At 38.0% G+C, this 18,603-nt stretch overlaps 1 protein-coding gene across 2 annotated transcripts in view; it reads left to right on the top strand.

Moving 5' to 3' along the window:
* Positions 1-18,603, top strand: part of LOC136024927 (E3 ubiquitin-protein ligase MGRN1-like) — a 99,706-nt gene that overhangs the window by 45,772 nt on the left and 35,331 nt on the right. For both annotated transcript variants that reach the window (XM_065700511.1, XM_065700510.1), the window contains exons 4-5: positions 12,525-12,709; positions 18,039-18,196. In XM_065700511.1, the coding sequence (XP_065556583.1) occupies positions 12,525-12,709; positions 18,039-18,196 (343 nt within the window). The remainder of the gene's footprint in view (positions 1-12,524; positions 12,710-18,038; positions 18,197-18,603) is intronic.

The raw sequence follows: 18,603 nt of genomic DNA, 5'->3' as shown, positions 1-18,603 counted from the left end.
TGGGATCTTAATGAAATTTGATGTTTGGAAGGATATCGTATCTCAGAGCTCTTATTCTAATCCCGACCAGATCCGGTGACATTGGGGGGGGGGAACCAAAAATTTTGGGAGGGAGTCGGAGGGGGAACCAAAAATTTTGGAAAACGCTTATAGTGGAGGGATCAGGATGAAACTTGGTGGGAAAAATAAATACAAGTCCTATATACGTCATTGACATAACCGGGACAGATCCGCTCTCTTTTGGGGGAGTTGGAGGGGGCGGATAATTCGGAAAAATAGAAAAAATTGGTATTTTTAACTTACGAAGGAGTGATCAGATCTTAATGAAATTTAATGTTTGGAAGGATATCATGTCTCAGAGCTCTTATTTTAAGTCCTGACCGGATCCGGTGAAGCCGAAGTTGGAAGGGCGGAGCCTAAAATCTTGGAAAATACTTAGAGTGGAGGGATCAGGATGAAACTTGGAGAAAAAAATAAGTACAATTTCTATACGGGATTGGTCATAACCGAAACAGATCTGCTCTCTTTGGGAGAGTTAGGGGGGGGGGGGGTTAATTCCTAAAAATTGGGAAAAATGAGGTGTTTTTAATTTACGAAAGTGTGATCATATCTTAATGAAATTTCATAATTAGAAAGACCTTGATACTCAGATCTCTTCTTTTAAATCCTGACCGTATCCAGTGTCGTTAGGGGGGGGGGGGTCGGAAATCTTGGAAAACGCTTAAAGTGGAGAGATCAGGATGAAACTTGGTGGGAAGAATAAGCACAAGTCCAAGATATGTGAATGATACAACCAGACCGGTTCCGCTTTGTGGTGGAGTGGGGGGGGGGCGTAATCTGGAAAAATTAGAAAAAATGAGTATTTGTAACTTACGAACGGGTGATCAAATCTTAATGAAATTTGATATCTAGAAGGATCTTTTGCTTTAGAACTCTCATTTTAAATCCCGACCAGATCCAGTGACATTGAAGGGAGTTGGTGGGGAAACTGGAATTCTTGGAAAACGAAATCTTGGAAGCCGGAAATCTTGGAAAACGCTTAGATTGAGAGATTGGGATGAAACTTGATGGGAAGAATAAGCACAAGTTATAGATACGAGATTGACATAATTGGTACATATGGTAATGTATCAATTCTAAATTGATATTTAGAAGGACCTCGTGACTCAGAGCTCTTATTTTAACTCCCGACCGGCATTAAGCCTCTGATTTTCCTTTTAAAATAATCTATTGATTCTTAGAATTTTGCTAGAGCTCATACCATATTAGCTCTTGGCTGGTCTGGCCTCGTCACAAGTGCCATATGAGCTCTTAGCTCTTGTTTGGAAAATAAATTCTTTTTCGTTTTAACAATTTTTACTTATGGCTTCTTTTCTTTCTTTGACAGCAGCGATGTTTTACGCTTCCGGCCTGATTTTAGACTGATGAGTGATCACGTGTGTCTCGTATTTTATAAACCTTTTCCGCTTTGTCCTTATTTTTTCGCTCGCCGGGGGATTGCGAACCTTAGATTATGTGAAACACTTTCTTTAAATCCTTCCCAGAGCCCCAATCGTGTTGTGTAGAGCACGCAAAATCTGCTTCAACCGGTGCAGACCGATGCCAACCGGTGCAAGTGTAGTGCAGACCTATACAACCTAGCAAATTAGTTGCCGATACCGTAACCAGACATGAACGACCCCTGTAATAGTCCGTTACATGGCCCAATTGTCGTTGCTCAAGAGTAGCAACATAGCAATCAATATCAGGACAAACAAAACTATTTTTTTCTATTAGCTATCTCGCTGAATGCGTCGGAAACAACATGTAATCACAACCAAAGCTTTCGTTATTGCTAGAGGGTCGCCCAGTTCACTTCTTGATGTTAACTGACAGAGATCCAAATACGAAGTGTTGACTGGAATATATTAAAAGTGCTTTATCTTTTAGTGGTGAATTTGTTCGTGAATGGTTTTTTGTTCAAAAATATGCAGAAGGGGGACATTGGTATTGCCGACTCTCGATATCTCGACAAAGGATGCGTAAAGAAATATACAATCGTCAGATTAGAAGCCGGGTACATAGTCTGCATAGGATCACATAACATAATCCGTTACTGGAAGTTTTTGCTTTAATAATAGTCTTTGAAACCGAGAGCCTCACGTAAATTCTCATTTGAGCAAAATTCTTTATCCTCAAAGGAATTGATATGTAAATTCTCCTCTGTTCTGTTGAATAGTTGAATGTGAAACCATCCTTTTTTCGACTCACAATTTGTTGATAATTCGACATTGTTGATGTATATTATTTTACTCTTCATAGGGTATGGTATGAGTCAAAATTTGCCTCCAAACCCTCGTCAGAGAAGTCAAAGGGTCTTACTTTAATCTCATCTCATATCTTTTCTCCGGATATCATAGGTATTTTTAAGAATACAATCAACAAGAGCAGATTCATACCTTCCCTCTAATTTGATGCGGGGGGAGAGTCTTGTCCAAAAATTGCTTGTTTTATTTAGATCATCATAGAGTGAGTCAGAGACTTCGGATATGAATGTAACATAAAAATCATTAAACACTGTGAACGTCTTAAGCGGCAATCAAAGAATCAAAATCTTCTCTTTGAACACAATGACATGACATGTGCATAGTGACTAAAAACACTAATTGCAAGTAAAATATGCTTTTACCAGATATTGTGACGTCTTTGAAATTCGTCTAGAGTCAAAAGATCTGCTCATAGTATATCTAATTGATAAAAGGCTTTAGTTTTTTGATAACGATTGTCACGAACTCTTTGATTTTTAGAAGAGTTTAGCCGGGTTCATTCTGTAAGTTCTCTGTCACCAACTTCTTTTCAACTCCAGCGACTTGAGGAAATGTGGTTTGGAACTCAAACAAAGAACTCAACAATATTTTTATAAACATGTTTTGAAAACTCAAGCCATTTGAACATAAATATGTTTTTGAAGCGTCCGCTAGACTTTTGTATACTACTAGTGATATACTGAGTTTAAGACGTTTTCTTTCGATATCTTTTAAATCATCTCCCCCACTTGGTGTGCTTTCAGAAAACGATTTAAAAACATCTTTTGATATTTTACCATATTTGTTTAACTCTTTTGGAATGTATTTGTTCCCAATAAGACTTTTTAGGAAGATTGATAACTTCAAAAACTTACATAAGTGACTATCAGATGTTTTGAATCTTTTATGATTTGTAACCATATCATATACTAAATCAATTAAATTGTAACTCCTACCATGGATTATCGTTTTGTCAACAATTTGTACACGTTCATTTTTAATTGTTTTTTGTTTATTCTCAATAAGCATTTTCGGGAAAGTTGACGACTTTAAAAACTTATTTAATTGACAATCAAATGATTCTAATCTTTTGCTATTTTTAACCATGTCATATATTAAATCAATTAAACTGTTACTCTTCATATGGGTTATAACTTCATTCTTTTTCTCATCAATTTCTATTTGTTCATTTTCAGCGAGATTGGTTAAGAGTCTTTTACTTTGCTTACGACAGATTGAGATATTAGGTCTACAACACTTGATGAAACTTTAGATAAATCTTCTCCCTGTTTTGGTGGTGGTGCTTGGGGTGAATTTTTAGGCAAATCAATGACATTTGCTTTGACCGGTCTTTCACTGTAGGGTTTACGATTGTCGACACATCAAAGGGTATTTTGAAGCAAAATTATTTTTTTTTCATTTTCAATTGTTTCACTGTTGATAAATTTATCAAGGTTATCTTCAAAGTGCTCTTTTTGTGAAGGAGCGTGTTCTATTGGCGTTAATTTGTAAGGTTTAGCCATTTCTTGAAAATAGTGTTAACAAGACCTGCGATTATTGGCAGTAGCAATGAAAAGAAACTACCACCCACTTGAACAATATTTTCGTTTTGTTTTGCAAGCGAGGACACGTAGAAATGAACACTATTGCTTTATCTGTTGCCCAACTGCTTCTGGCAGTCGAACATTGCCTTCAGTTATATTTAAATAGAGATCAGATAGGAGATTAATGAATTCACTGTCACTGGCATGTTTGAGTATAGCCGTCCTAAGTTGTGGTATGAATTACCGAGGACTGAAAATGAATGTCTGTTTTCTTGTAGTTTCTTCAATGTCATGATGACGGCTTGTCAGCTTTTTTTACTATTCACGGGTAGATATAAGGTAATTTCATTGTCAAAAATATTCGTCACCACGCATAGCTCTTCGGGTGTGTTTTAATTGAGATCCAATAGAATGTAACAACATGGTTTATTAGTAGCTCGATTGTTTACCGAGAGTAAAAATCTTATTTCACTGGGATTTGTTTGTTTAAAGTTATAAAAGAACTTGAATTGCGAACAACCTTATAGATTATATAGTGAGTACCAATTCAATGCAAGTGTTCTCATACATTTACTCTGATGAAAGAGATTATAGAGAACCATGATTATGGAATTTGTTCAATGATGAGACCGAACCATGAATAATCTTAGCATATCTGAGACCATTTTTCAATAGATTCTGCTAAATCATCAATAATTGACCACGAGTTTGTTTCAATAATATTCCACACGTCAAGTCCCCGTATAAATTTTATGTCTGGAGCAATAGTCTTTATTTTATCATAGGACCCTTGCCACACACCATAGCAATAATAGAATTTTTTTGGTTTTCCACAAACATTTTATCACGATTTTGAATTATTTTCGATAAAAGTGCTGTTTTGCCAGACATTGATGGTCCGGAAAGAACTGATCGGATTGGATTTTTAAATTGATAAATACTCCCCCAATGTCTAAATACAACTGACCTAACCTCAATCTGTTGAATAGCTACTCAAAAAATAAAATACAGGGTCTCTTCAATATAAATAAATGCCCTGTAAATTTATATGAAATATAATTACATAAAATAGACACATGAACATATTTAAATGGACATTCAAAAAACACTAGGACATTCAAAAGCACTCGAGGTGCCATCTCCCGGAGGCCGAGTGGCGACCGGCCGAAGACCCGGCGGCCGGAAGGCATGGTGCCGGCTTCGATAAGGCATTTCGCAGCATTTAAGTTCATATTATAATATTAATCACTTTATAAAACATTAATTTCACTCTGTGCAAAAAAAGAATAAATAAAAACACTAGAAAACGACTAGAAAAATATACAGCTGAGCTGGAGACTGAGAATAAAGGGGCCCCCTTCCCACCAACTATTGAGCTGTCTCCAGACCGAGACGCTGTCTTTATTATACACATACGTCTAGATCTGAAGCAAGGTAATGACCATGTAGTAGTACTATTACACCGTCCGCGCGAACATAGAATTTTTCTGGTATAGCCTATATGGCAGTTGATTTTTACTCGAACTGTATAGTTTTCAAAATTTAAAAAGCGAATCGCCATGACAAACTCTTGGAACTAAATTATTTTCTACACAGTTCCTATAAACACTCATAGCGAACTTTTCCTTTACATATTGTGAGGGTACCGCTTTGCAGACTTGTATATCCTCATTGTGCGTTTACACACACTACACCCTCTGAGCTGCAAGCACTCCTTTGGATATCAAGTTCTCCCCGTCTCGAATTCTAAAACAATAACTTATATGGGGCCTGGCGCTCCACTATTTCCGGGTAAAAGGACTCATCTCAGTTGGTGAAGTCTATTCGAGAGTTAATATACTTACCATTTTCCAAATTATCTCATAAATTTTCAGTTTTACCTTTAGTAATTATGAAGCTGTATCCCCACAATAAACTTGAACTTGTCCCTTCCCCAAGCATTGGAGCTTACACATTGTAATATAATTCCAACATAATTTTTGTAATTACTAGTATGGCACTGCCAGCGGCAATGTTTTTATTTAATACTACGCTTCATGTTTTTCTATGTCAAAAGACTATATTGGAATCTTTCGTCGCGAATGATATTAAATTCAAATCTGAAATGATTCAGGCAGATTCTTTTGGGTCATACACATTGTCACCACCACTCCTATTGCACATATTTTTGCACATCTTACCTAAAAAAAAAATTTAGAATAAGTTTAAAGATCTGCTTTTCAACCTTCGTTTTTGTCTCAGGTCATTTACTGACAAACGTTTCAATAAAATTCTTCGTATATGGCTTTTAATGAAGTTAGAGGGCTCTATGATACTTTGTAACCATGAAACCGTTGGCCAGCATCCGTGATGTACTTCGATATTCTGTTTCTGGTGAAGGTCGGCAATAAGTTTTGCTTTGAAAGTGTCCAATGCATACCCCCATCCTCTACCAAAGATAAATTATTGGGACTGAGTGAATCACTAGGCATCAGTCCGTCTATGCTCGGAAAAACAAGTTCTTTAACAAGTTATTAAGCTCCACTAGTACTTCACCTTCAATTACGAAAAACCTTCCTTCTGGTCCATTCTCCTCAACAGTATAAATGTCGCGAAAATTTGGAGCACAAGGATTTTCCAGCCATTTGTAATTCCCAAACGTCAATGAGAAGTGAGACATTGCCAGTGGACCCAGGCAAACCATTTGACTTTTCACCGGTGCGTTGTCCAATCGGGTGAGTTTCCAGGATACGGTCGCTCTGAAAAATATACCCTCCCCCGCGTGGATCTCTACGAGTAAGTGCTCATCCACGTCGGTGATCAGACCTATTTTTTATTGCTAATTTTAAGAATTAAATCCATTACCAGAGGAAGAGTTGAAAAATAATACCCAAAGGTATTAATAAATAACCCAACCCAAAGTCGTCGTAAATTTTGACCTTATTTTTACAGACAATATCCAACAACTCCAATCACTTGCCAGGTAAATTTTAAAATAATCCTCTCCATTTTTACACCCTCCCTTTTAAGCAAATTCATAGTCCTCAGTGGGACATTTACGGTTGTGAAGTGAACCATAAAACGCTTCGAAAGGGGACAATTTTTCCTTGCGTAGCCTCGAGGTGGAGTTTTAGTATCCATACGGGTATACGCCTTAAGGATTTGGGGAAGAAACTAAAGGAATCTAAAATACGGACTTTATCGAGTTTGTATTATTATTTTCATGTGTTTTCCATTTGAACTCTAAGGGCAGCATCGTCTCAGATGATTTGGCTATAATATTATGAAAAAGACCAATTTACCCGTGCGCCATTTACAACTTTACCTTTCTGCAAACGTGCCAACGCTGGTAATATGAATTCTGCTAAAGAAATTATTGCTGTCTAACATTTCAAATGCATGATTTAAGCGCCACCCCCGAAAGCTACTCCATCCTGATAAAATAGGATTGCTTAAATGGTCATGGTCGCAGACTGACATTGCCCCACTACCCTTATCAAATTATACCTTGCAAACCGAACACGTATCTTTATTTTTAATTGCCAACTCGTCTTCTGGTGATAGATTCATTAGATAATTTACGTTGTGCAGCCGTGAAATTGACTTATTAGCTGTTTTAACAACTGCAACCATAGCTGTGCCTACACAATCTTCCCCACCTAATGTCTCAAATACCTCTACCAGTTGCATGGTATTACTCGACTCTTTATGGGCGTGGGCATAAGAGACTGCAATGGTGTCGTGTTTTTCAAAACGATTCGAGTTTGATAGATCGAACACATCCAAGAGTTTGGCTTCGATGTCCAATACCCCCTTGTTGCTCTGTAACAGCGAATTCTAGAAATTCTTGAAACGTAATATGGCATTGTCGTCCGAAATCGTCTCCACGGACTAGAATCCATGATGCTAACAGTGCCTCAAGTGATGTTTCAGTTTTAATTATGTACGGATTCTTGAAAGGCACATTGGACAATAGTAGCAAGTACCCCAACCCCCATTTTTTATCCTCACTTAAAACCTAACTAATATTTAGGATTGGAAAGAAATGTCCTATTGAATCAGGGTCTTTGTTAGGCTCGTAAAGAAGCCATTCCCAGTGTTTCACCAATTCAATGGATGGAGCCCTTACTGACTTATACTACCCCCATGTTATCTTTAAGTTTCCCCTCTTCACATTTTGTATCGCACTGTAATGCTGATACCCAAATCGTTAAATGCTCATTAGCCTTCTCAAAAATGCCTTTCCCCTTAAGTGTTACAGGCTTTAAACAGTAAAAATTTACTATAGGAAATTCTTGTGTTTGCAGGTGCAATGTTAGTACACCTCAACCGACTTTTCATTTAAAAAACTATTTTTTCTGCGATGAATTCTTTAACAATAACACTGTCTCGCCCTCCCGCCTTCCGAATCTGTTTTTTAAGAAAGGCCTGAATTCTGGTGACATAGGAATGTGCTATCTGTACTGGATCTGTATGCATAGTACCACTTGTAAGACTATGAAATATATCACCAAACTCATCCATAAAAACATAAATATTGCGCAAAGCGGTATCAGCTAGATAAAGTTCAGGTAAGACAGGAGTTGGACCCTCATCACTGTCGATTCATGGGGCGGGTACTTGCTCGACCTCGCTTGTTGGTAGCTGGTCAACCCATTCATAGTCCTTATCAAGGCTGAGATCCCGTACAAACACATCTAAATCAAACATAGGGGGAGCTACATTAACTGGGCTCACCCCTGCACTCAAACCCCCCTCAAATTTACTATTATCAGTGGTCATTTCCAACTCCATTGACGACTCTATATCTTCATAGAGGTTTTAGGCCCATTCAGATGCTGATATGTGAACCTTAAAAAATAATAAGAGCTTATTAGCTCATTGAAGCACTTTTTACTTCATCGTGTGAAAAAATTTATATTAGGCTGAAAGAGTATATTAGTCTGCAAATTTCTTGAGAGGTAGAAGTGACCCCTCGGATATATTAAGACCACACTACCACCTAACTTTTTAATGGTCAGAAATTATTCCATATATGGTTCCAAAGTTATTGAGACCACACCACCACCTATCTAATGATCGGAAAGCATATGATTCACGAACCCCAAAAGTGACCCTTCAAGGCCATAGACCTCAAACTACCAGTTAGAATGTAAATATCGGAAATTATCACATAAATTTGGGTTAGTTGTCCCCTCTCTTTACGTTTCAGGTATAATAAAGTTCTGAAGAGTCTTGAAATACTTACGGTGGGGGAGGTTTTGTCGGGGTGTACTATTAAACACGGTCTTTTATTAAGCTAAAAAACAATATGTTATATTAATTATTTCTTTTAGAACCGGTAAGGGCAGCCTTAATCAGGTCTCTTTATTAACCTGAAAAGAATGGGTTATTTTGATTGTGATGAAAAAACCTATTGGACAATTCCCTCAAATTTCCTTCTCTGAACAAGGTTCCCCTTCAAGAGTAAAACGCTAAGTTTTCGACAAGAGAATGCCTTATTTTTAGCTATTTCGTTTTGAAGGATGAGAGGGTTTCCAAAACTATCGACTCTGCCCCTATATTAGGCTAAAAAGAATAGGCTGAAAGCGGTAAGTTCTGTTTTACTGGGATTAAATAAGATCTATGAAAGAATATTAACAATTTTACTTACATTGAATCCAGCATCTTGCATCGCGTTCTCCCCATACTTGGAACTTGAAGGGGTCGCATCAACGCCTTGTATGGAAAACGGAGGTCCCGATGGGTCGATAACTTCACTGTCATGAGGCTCAGGGGCCGAAGGGGTGGCAATTTCGCCGTGTATGGGGGGTGTTGGTCTTGATTGGCTGGCTTTCTTGCAATACATGATGACTGGTGGCCTTGAGGCCCCGGTGACTTTGATACCTTGGTTTTGGAGGGCAGAAGCGGTCGTATCATGGCCGTGTACTTCTGAGGTGGTCGTGTCTCCCAACTTTGCTAGGAGAGGGGGTGGAAGGGCTGTCATTCTTGCCATACATGACTGTTGGTGTTGAGTGAGGTGCATTCTCCCCGCTTTGCATAATCCTCGGCTTCTTCGCCAGAGGAGGGCACTGGCCTGAATTTTTCTTAAAAGTAATAATATTAGCTTTCCATGAAGTGAAAAAATACATCTTTTTTGTTCATTTGTGGGAATTAGATTTGATAAAAAAAAGGACATATATGGTTATAATACATGGAAATATACATGCATTCAAGAAGCAAGGAATTTAGCCCTCAGAAGTATCCCCATTGCTAGAGGAGGGGATTACCAAAAATAATGTATTTAACAAAAATTTGAATGAGCAAATGTGACAGACCGTAAATATTTTCCTTTGATTTTTTATTCTTTCTGTAATGTAGTAAAGGAAAAAAGTCTTTACACGTATTTAGCTCTTGCGCTTCTTGTACCTCACTCATAGCTTGTCTTGTCCTCAAGCATATCATCAAAATTCTTGTAATGAAAAATAAAATATTTTTGTTTTTCTTACAAATAACTTGAGCCTTATTTCACCCCACCTCTGCTCGTATTGCACCCCACCTCTGCTATATCGATGTTAGAAACCATAGTTTTCATGGCCAGTGACGATAAAAGAAACTTCTGTAAAGAGAAGCTAGTTTATTCAGATTTGCGTACATCCCCATATCAATTTCTTACCATCGTAATTTTCGAAAGGCTCCCTTTTATTGATTTTAAACCACTTTCTTCCATATCGCGCTCCTAAACCTAAAGTGGGTACAACCCCATACTAATTTTTTACCAGCATATTATTCAAAAGATTTATTTCTTTTGATTTCAAACCTCTTCTTTTTCATATCAGCCCCCTAAGTCTAAATTATTTGGATTTGTTTACACTCCCATAATAATGTCTCACCAACAAACTATTAAAATTCCTTCGTCTTAGTAATTTTCACCCTAATTTTCCATATTACACTCCTGAACCTACATTCTTCAGATTTGTGTAAACACCAATAATAATTTTTCATAACTATACTATTCAAAAGCCTTCCCTTTAAATTTCAAACCACTTATTTCCATACTGCGCTCCTTAAGTCAGATCTAATCGCATTTTTATATGAAAATAGTAAGCATGGTCTATTTTGCTCTTCCCTCAGATAAGAGATTATATTTAACCATAAGTTGGTCAATTTGATCAGGAAAATGTTTCTAAATTACGAAATGCTCATAATACGAGAGCATTCAAAATTACCAGCTGCCAAGAATTCACCCTTTCACGTAAGTATCGAATGATCGCCTGTTAGGTAGAAACTAAGCTTTTGCATGATGGAAGGTATCATTAAGGGTTTAAGCACAAATATTTGTTTATGTCTTTATTATTAACCTGCTAGAATATACTTGAAATCGGTATAATGGGGGACGTGAATTTCGTGATAAAAATGAGATAAATGTATCGGCGATAAAAAATTTTTATGAGGTGACGAGGTTTTAGGTGTTTATCCAATATAGAGAATTATAACTGGTTAAATTTGGGTATCCACACCTTTTTTTGGTGGGGGAGGTGGTGTATAGTAACAGCCTTACCTGTTGGTATCTTTGAGGCCTATCTGTTTTTTAAATCAAGTTGTTCGTTCAAAATACACTACAAGACTGATGAATTTTCGTTCTAATACCCGGTTTTATACCCTCAGGAACAATAGAAAATGACTCGGTTTCTGGACGAAGAACAGCGGATCACGTAACGCTTGTGTTTTCTGGAAATAGCGGTACCCTTATGTTTACTAACTAAACTTTGCTCTAATGACAATCAATAGACGTTTAGACCCTATAGTGGTTCTGCTCATAGAAAACGGCGGAAAGTTTCATTGTTTGCTGACACAAAATGGTATTGTGTGTAAAGCATGAATATATTGTATGATATAAGGCCTTGCCCTTTCATGAGGGGCCTTGAAGGTCTATTCCTGGCCCTTGCAGGCTTTTTAAACTCTCTCTATTATATAACACCCCAAAACCCTATTACGTAAGAACCAAAGAAATGCTGATTTGGTGGAATCTCTGAAGCTTTATTTCCTGGCCCTTTTGGATTTTTTAAACACTCTATTACGTAACATCCAAAGCCTATTACGTAATAACCAAAGAAATCATGTTTTAACAGGGCCCTGGAGGCTTTTTAAAGAATCAAAGAAGCTATTAAGTAATTAACACATGCTTCGTTTAGAAAACATTCCCTATTATTGAGGGGGTCGACGTTAAACATTTTTGTCATTAAAGGAAGAAATGAATAGCGGCTATGGATCCTGTCAAAGTAACTATGCCCCTACTACTCTTGTCAACATCTAACCTTGCATAAAACTGACAAGCTGACTGGTGAAGCTGCCTATTTGTAAGGAATCTCACGCAATACTTTCTTAGGTTTAAATAAAACTGCAGGTTTTTCCCTTATGCAATATCCACTTTTTTCGGAAGGGACGGTATTATTACGCTGATTGAAGAGATATATGTGGAACAAACCTTAATTGATATTTTCCAAGTGTAATTTGAGATGTGCACGCGAGGACTTGGACTTTATCTATCTGCGGTTAGTGGTTCGAATGTATTAAGGCTTTACGGTTAATTTATTTCTAATATGGTTGATTTTAGAATAGAGAACCGTAAATTAATTCTTCCCTTATGCTAATTAGAAATAGAGAAAATGCACAGAAAACAAAGTCATTGAAAAAAAAACATTAAAAATAATTACTTCAAATATTATCTTTGCAGCTATTCATCACGTGATAGGACAATAGACGGTCCCATGATACATTTTCCTGCGGGACCTGGCCAAATTTATTCTCAACCGATGCACTTATTCTTTCCCAGCAGATTTTCCACGTCTGATTTGCAATACAGTCCAGAAAATGGAGTTATTCCAGTCGCTGTACAACTAATAGCGGAAGAAGGGGATGGTAACCGAAGTCTTTATTGTTGTTTTTTCTTTTTATGATCTTTTTTTTTTGAACTCATAAGAAGTAAAATACATAGAAGAAATAAACACTAATAATAATAATAATAATAATAATGTATCACAACACCAACTTGCCAGAGCCTACGCCTTTACCTACTTTCTTCCTTCTACCCCACTCTGTTCAAAGCTTCTTAATAATGAAGTAACACGCATACTTTCTTCCTATATTTAAATTATCGGCATAAATAATTTCTTAGACTACACAGGCTTGCATTTAGAATTAAAAAGTAAACGAGTAGGCATATTTAGTACTGGTTAGAACTCTTATTCGAGAGAGCTAAAGTTGCTGTCTTAATCAAAAGTTTTACACATTATCTAATTTTCATTTCATTTCTATTATAAATGCTAGCAAATTTACATTTACTACGTTCCTATTACTTTCCTCTACTTTTTTGTTCTTTATGGAGTGGGTGTTTGTTAGATTTACCATCCACGGAACTGAATTTTAGAATCATTTTTTGGGTTAGTATTATTATTTTTATTGTTAATATTACGGACGAAGACACAAAAGTTAGTTGAGACTTATGCCAAAAAGGTTCTTTGCCTCAATACCCAAAAAAAGCACCAATAATCGCTTGGCTCTTGGTGCTCCCTCGATTGTGGTAATTCCAAATAGGACTGGCCTATTTCTTTTCTGCTTCGTGGAAGAGTTCCTTGAAGTGTCAAGGTGTCTACTATTTTTTTTCTCTCTATCCCGAGAACCCCACCCACCAGCTCTGGATCAGCTTATGCAAGCACCGCTTAGTGTTAAACGGCACTTAATTCTCAGAACTTCTTTCTCCCACCTCGGATTTCTCCTCAGGAGACTTTTTTTGTGTCCCGGTTGGTACTTCATATGTCTAGTGGTATAACCCAACGCCACCCCCCCCCCTGGGTGCTATTGTTGTAGCCATTATTGGCTTTAATCCATCCAATACTGGCGGAATATTCCACAATATCCTGTCTCGTATCAGATCCTGGGTACGACGATGACGCAATAGAAGCAGTGGGCCTTAATTGTGCCTGCGACTTTCAGGGACACCGCACGAAGGTTATCACCTGTACTCCCATTTCGGTGGTAAAGTATGCGATATTTTATTTTGAAAAGTGGGAGATTAAATGAGCCTAGTCGATTGTTGGGCTTCCGCGTTAGTAGAAAGTTAACAAAACGGGTATTAAAACGTAAACAAGTATTAGACAACGTGTCTGCACTCAGAAGGCTAGGAATAATAATAATGATAATAATCTTTATTTGGTGCCTTTATCACACTGCGATAACATTGGTATTGTCAAACAAAAGCACAAAAAAGAAAAGCACAATGAACACAAATGAGGAGCCATCACCTCGACTTCAGATGCTGTTGTTGCAACACTTGACGTAGTAGTTCACGGTGGAGTCTGAAAATTCTTGTCGTCGAGTGTGAAGGCAGGCATTCTAACAGTTTTTTCCCTCCTTCAGGCAACCTTGTCTTGTGTGTGTGCGTCTCTGAAGCAAACGGAGGCAGGATATCTCGGTATGTTGAGGACTTCAGGATGTCTGCTCCGAACTTCATCAGTATTTCATGCCTCCTTTTATCCAAGGTTGGGAGCTTGAATTCGCTCAAGCTTTATTCATACTTTTTGTAATTTGTCCCAAGAATTATTTTGCAGACTCTCTTCTGAATTGTTTCCAGTTGGTTTCTGTGTTTCTCTGTAAGCGACGGGTGCCAGACTGGACAACCGTACATTATGGCTGGCATGGCATAAGTTTTATAGCACGAAAAAAGGAATTGCTGTGTCATTCCAAACCTTCTGAGATTTATGAAGGATTTTAGAAAACCAGCTGCTTTCGCTGTGATCTAGCTGATGTGATCTCAAAACGAGAAATCGTCGCTTAATGTGATGCCAAGTATTTTTGCTGATTTCTTTGTTTGGAGAGGTGCAGATTCGTCTATGCTCTTCTTTTCTAGGAAGTTGACACGCATTACACAGCTTTTCTTCAGGCTTAGCTGGAGCTTCTCTTGATCAGCTTGATGTTGAAACTCTGCAAACCTGGGCATGAGCTGACTGGGTGTTTGTGACAGGAAGTGTGCAGTCCTAGCGAAAGATCTTCTGCAAATTTATACCTCTGTTTGTGTTGCCTCATCAGTTGGTTTATGAGTATCACAAATAAGATTGGACCTAACTTACTTCCTTGGGCCGATCCGCTCGTGACGTCTTGAAAATTGAATGTTTCTCTGTTTTCGAGTCGTACGCACTGTTGACGAACAGAAATGAAACTAGCGATGGTACAAAAGAGAAACTGCGAGACCTCCAGGGCACGGGCTTCGTTGATTACAGTCTCATGATCAATCAGATCAAAAGATTTCACGAAATCAGAAATGATTGTTTTAGCAAGGGCCTCTGGATTTTCTAGGTGCTCTAGTAGATCAAGAAGTAATCCGACCAGATAGTGTGTTGTGCTGTGTCCTTGTCGAAAACTGAACTGAGTAAGATCGATTCTGTGGTCTACTTCTGCTAGTAGCCACTGTGAAATAAAATCTTCAAAAACTTTTTAAATGATGGGTGTCTTCGAAATTGGCCGTAGATCAGATGGTGAAGTTGGTCATGTTTTCTTCGAAATTGGTGTGATAAATGCCTTTTTGAATTGATCGGGGAAAATGCCTTTCAGTTGGCACTGGTTATACATTATAGCCAATGGTGTAGCCGGTAAGGAGGAGCATGCATGTATCATCCTTATAGGAATTTTACCAGGGTACGAGGCTTTTCTAATATCTAGATTTTCAAGTTTTTCTTTGACCTGGGAAACTGCGATGATAGGGATGGTTTCGATTGGACCATTCTGTGGCAAAGTCTTGAGGGGAGGGTCTTGGTGGTAAATATTTGAAAAGTGTGCATTAATTGTTTCTGCGGCTATACTCTCTCCTTACTGGTCCCTTAGGCTGGATTTAGACTTCTTCTGTCCCATTGGTTTCCGTACAGTTGTGTGGAACTTTCTTGGGTTATTGGCTGGCAACTTAGCGAAAATTTGGTGTCCATAGAGACGATTAGCTTGCTTCAGTATCCTGACTACTATGTTTCTCTTCTGTTTATATTCGTCAGAGTGTGGCTTTGTTTAAAAAAGCATGTCTCGCTCTGCCATTGCTGCATTAATTGTTGGAGTAACCCATGGTTTATTTGGTGCCCTAATTGTAACTTGTTTTTCAGGGAAGAATCGTTGGCACTTCCGAATCGTTTTTTCATAGAGGAATTCAGTCATTCTGTTTTAGTCTTTGTTTTCGAAAAGGCGAATCAGCACACTCAGTTGAGCCATTCTCTGTAGCCAATTATATCGTCTTCTGTAAGTGGACGGTGCGTGAACTGGGTTGGTTCACTAGGGCTCATTTTTTAACTTTGGTCGTAATATAACTGTTCCATGGTCACTGGTTGAGAGTGGTACTTACACCGAAAGATCTAAGCATAAATCACCAAGTATAGTGAAGATCAATATAAGGGTGTTTTTTCCCTGTGTTTTCACTTTAACTATTTGATGAAGGGCTGTAAAGCTTTCGACCCAGTTCGGCTTCAGGTCATTGAAGTTCCCTCAAAGAAACATTCTAGCATGTGAAATATTTCGTTCTGATGAAGTCGCAACTTTGTAGGAGGTATTCCACTAGTTGTCGCCGACATAGTCTTCTTGGTGCGAAATATACCGTGGTATATATGGATGACGACACTTAACGAGGTAGGCCTTTTGATCGTTCCCACCGCCACAAAACTTCGATGTCATGGTTCTTTGGTACTGCGGCATCCAAAATCCTATGAGGTACATTTTCATTGCAGCAGAAACCGACACCGCCACCGTGCGTCATGGGCTCTTTCGATGCGCTGCAGTGTGCAGAATAATAACAGGAATACCAGTCAATCATGGCCAAGGTAAGAGATGGGATCTATGTTTCTGTCATGCACACGATATCAATGTCATGTTTCTTTAGGAAAACTTCCATATCCTTTGCCTTGTTGTTGAGAGATCGAACATTTGACAGGGTTATTGCTGGTAAATGGTATAATTGGATTGCCCTTGTATCTAAACCTGTTTTCTTCTCCCTCTTTCCACGTTGCAGGAAGAAGGATCAGGAGTCTCTAATCTTAGATCGTGAATACCTCTTGAGGTGGGATGGATAGTGATGCATTTTGAATTAGTTTTTGTTGTTGTTGTTTAAACACATTTCATGTACTAGACTGCTTGTTGGTTTCAGGTATGGTCTCCTCGTCGATTAGTGACAGTTTGGGAAGCTGTGACCAGGGGGGTCCCTTTTATGGTAAGTTGAATAAGATGAGATCCAGTAGCTGCGCCCTCGACTGTGATTTTGTCTTTGATTGGGTTGGTGGGGGTTTGTTCTTGTGTTTCTCAAACTATTGTGGTGCTGTAGAAAACCCTAGTGGGGGTTCCCGCTGGTGGTATCTGAACCACTTCTGTAGAAAACTCGCGAACTCCATTTAGTTGATTATTTCGTTTCCGGTGGGTGGCGGTCTAGGGCTCGTGTCCAGTTTTTTGATATTTTTGTTTTATGCTGGTCACTTTGGATTTGGGGTAGGATTGATGTCTGCATGATAGTAATTGCACCGTAATCCCCTGCTGCAAGTGCCTACCGCGGATCTTTTGTACTTTTCAGCATGGATCCCTCCGCAGTTTCCCAGAGCATTGAGGCAGCCTCTACTTGTTTGGTGGTCTTGGCAGATTGGCGGCAGTATTTCTTCATGACCGAGTCGGGATTTTGATTCCTATTTACAGTAACCTTTTTTTAAATAAAAGCACGATTCTTTTGACATTGTGACATTTGACCTTGGGGTTTTCCTTAAAGAGGGATCAATTTAGGAGTTATTAATCGCATGGGAATTATCTGTTTTGGCTTCTACTTCGCGCGACTCGGTCTGAGATATTGATTGAATAATTTCTCTCATTTCCTGAGATAGTTGTGGCCTAAAATGCGCACTTTTTCTTATTTTCGTGTCCCATCCTCATCCCCTCGGAAGAAGCTTTTTATAATGTCTAAGATCACGTAGTGTGACCTTCGCCCCGGTGTCTATATTGACATACTGCTTTCTTCCTCATCATGATGAGCATGGGACTAAAAGTCAGGTAATTCCAGTTGTTCATAATAAATTTTATGGCTTGCTGTTATACTGTTAAGGCTGCCGCTGGTCAAAAGTGAGTTTAGCACTCCTATTTTAGTCTAACAAAGTTGCCGTAAACCTTTTTTTTTGTCTTTAACGCTTGTTTTTATTTACATTATTTTTTTGGTTTAATATTTTCTTACTTTATGTTTTAGAGCCACGTCAGAGTACAACAACATATGTTGTGGTGGAAAAACACTTTGATGGATCGTATTTCCTTCGGCCTTTAAAACAGAAGCTCTTTGTTGATGGTCTCTGCTACCTCCTTCAAGAAATTTATGGAATTGAAAATAAAAATATTGCCACGGCAGGGGTAAGAATAAATTATACTTATAGTCTTTTCTATCTATTTTTAATTTTAATAATTTCCTGCCTAGGTGGGTTAGTGATAGAACAAGGGAAGATTTTGAGACAGATTGTAAAGATGAAAACGTATCATAATTTTAATGTTTTTTTTTTTTGCAAGGAAATAATAAGTTGAAAGTATACCATTTCATGATTTATTAGACATAATTCCATGAGCTATTGCCACCTACTAGAGGTGAATATTTCCTTAGCATCAACTTTTTTTAGATTAAAATTCAGTTGAATACGAGTCAGCTTAATCTAAATAGTTTATCTATACAAACAAAGTACTGGAGCCTCAGCCTGTTTTATATGCCACAGTTAACCAAAAAAAAAGTAGAAGTGTGGGTATTTTTCACCTTTTATCAATCAGAA

This window comes from Artemia franciscana, chromosome 3 (genome assembly GCF_032884065.1).
Source record: "Artemia franciscana chromosome 3, ASM3288406v1, whole genome shotgun sequence".
NCBI classification, from domain to species: domain Eukaryota; kingdom Metazoa; phylum Arthropoda; class Branchiopoda; order Anostraca; family Artemiidae; genus Artemia; species Artemia franciscana.
The sequence above is the reverse complement of the archived record's forward strand: the minus strand, read 5'-3'. Positions and strand labels throughout refer to the sequence as shown.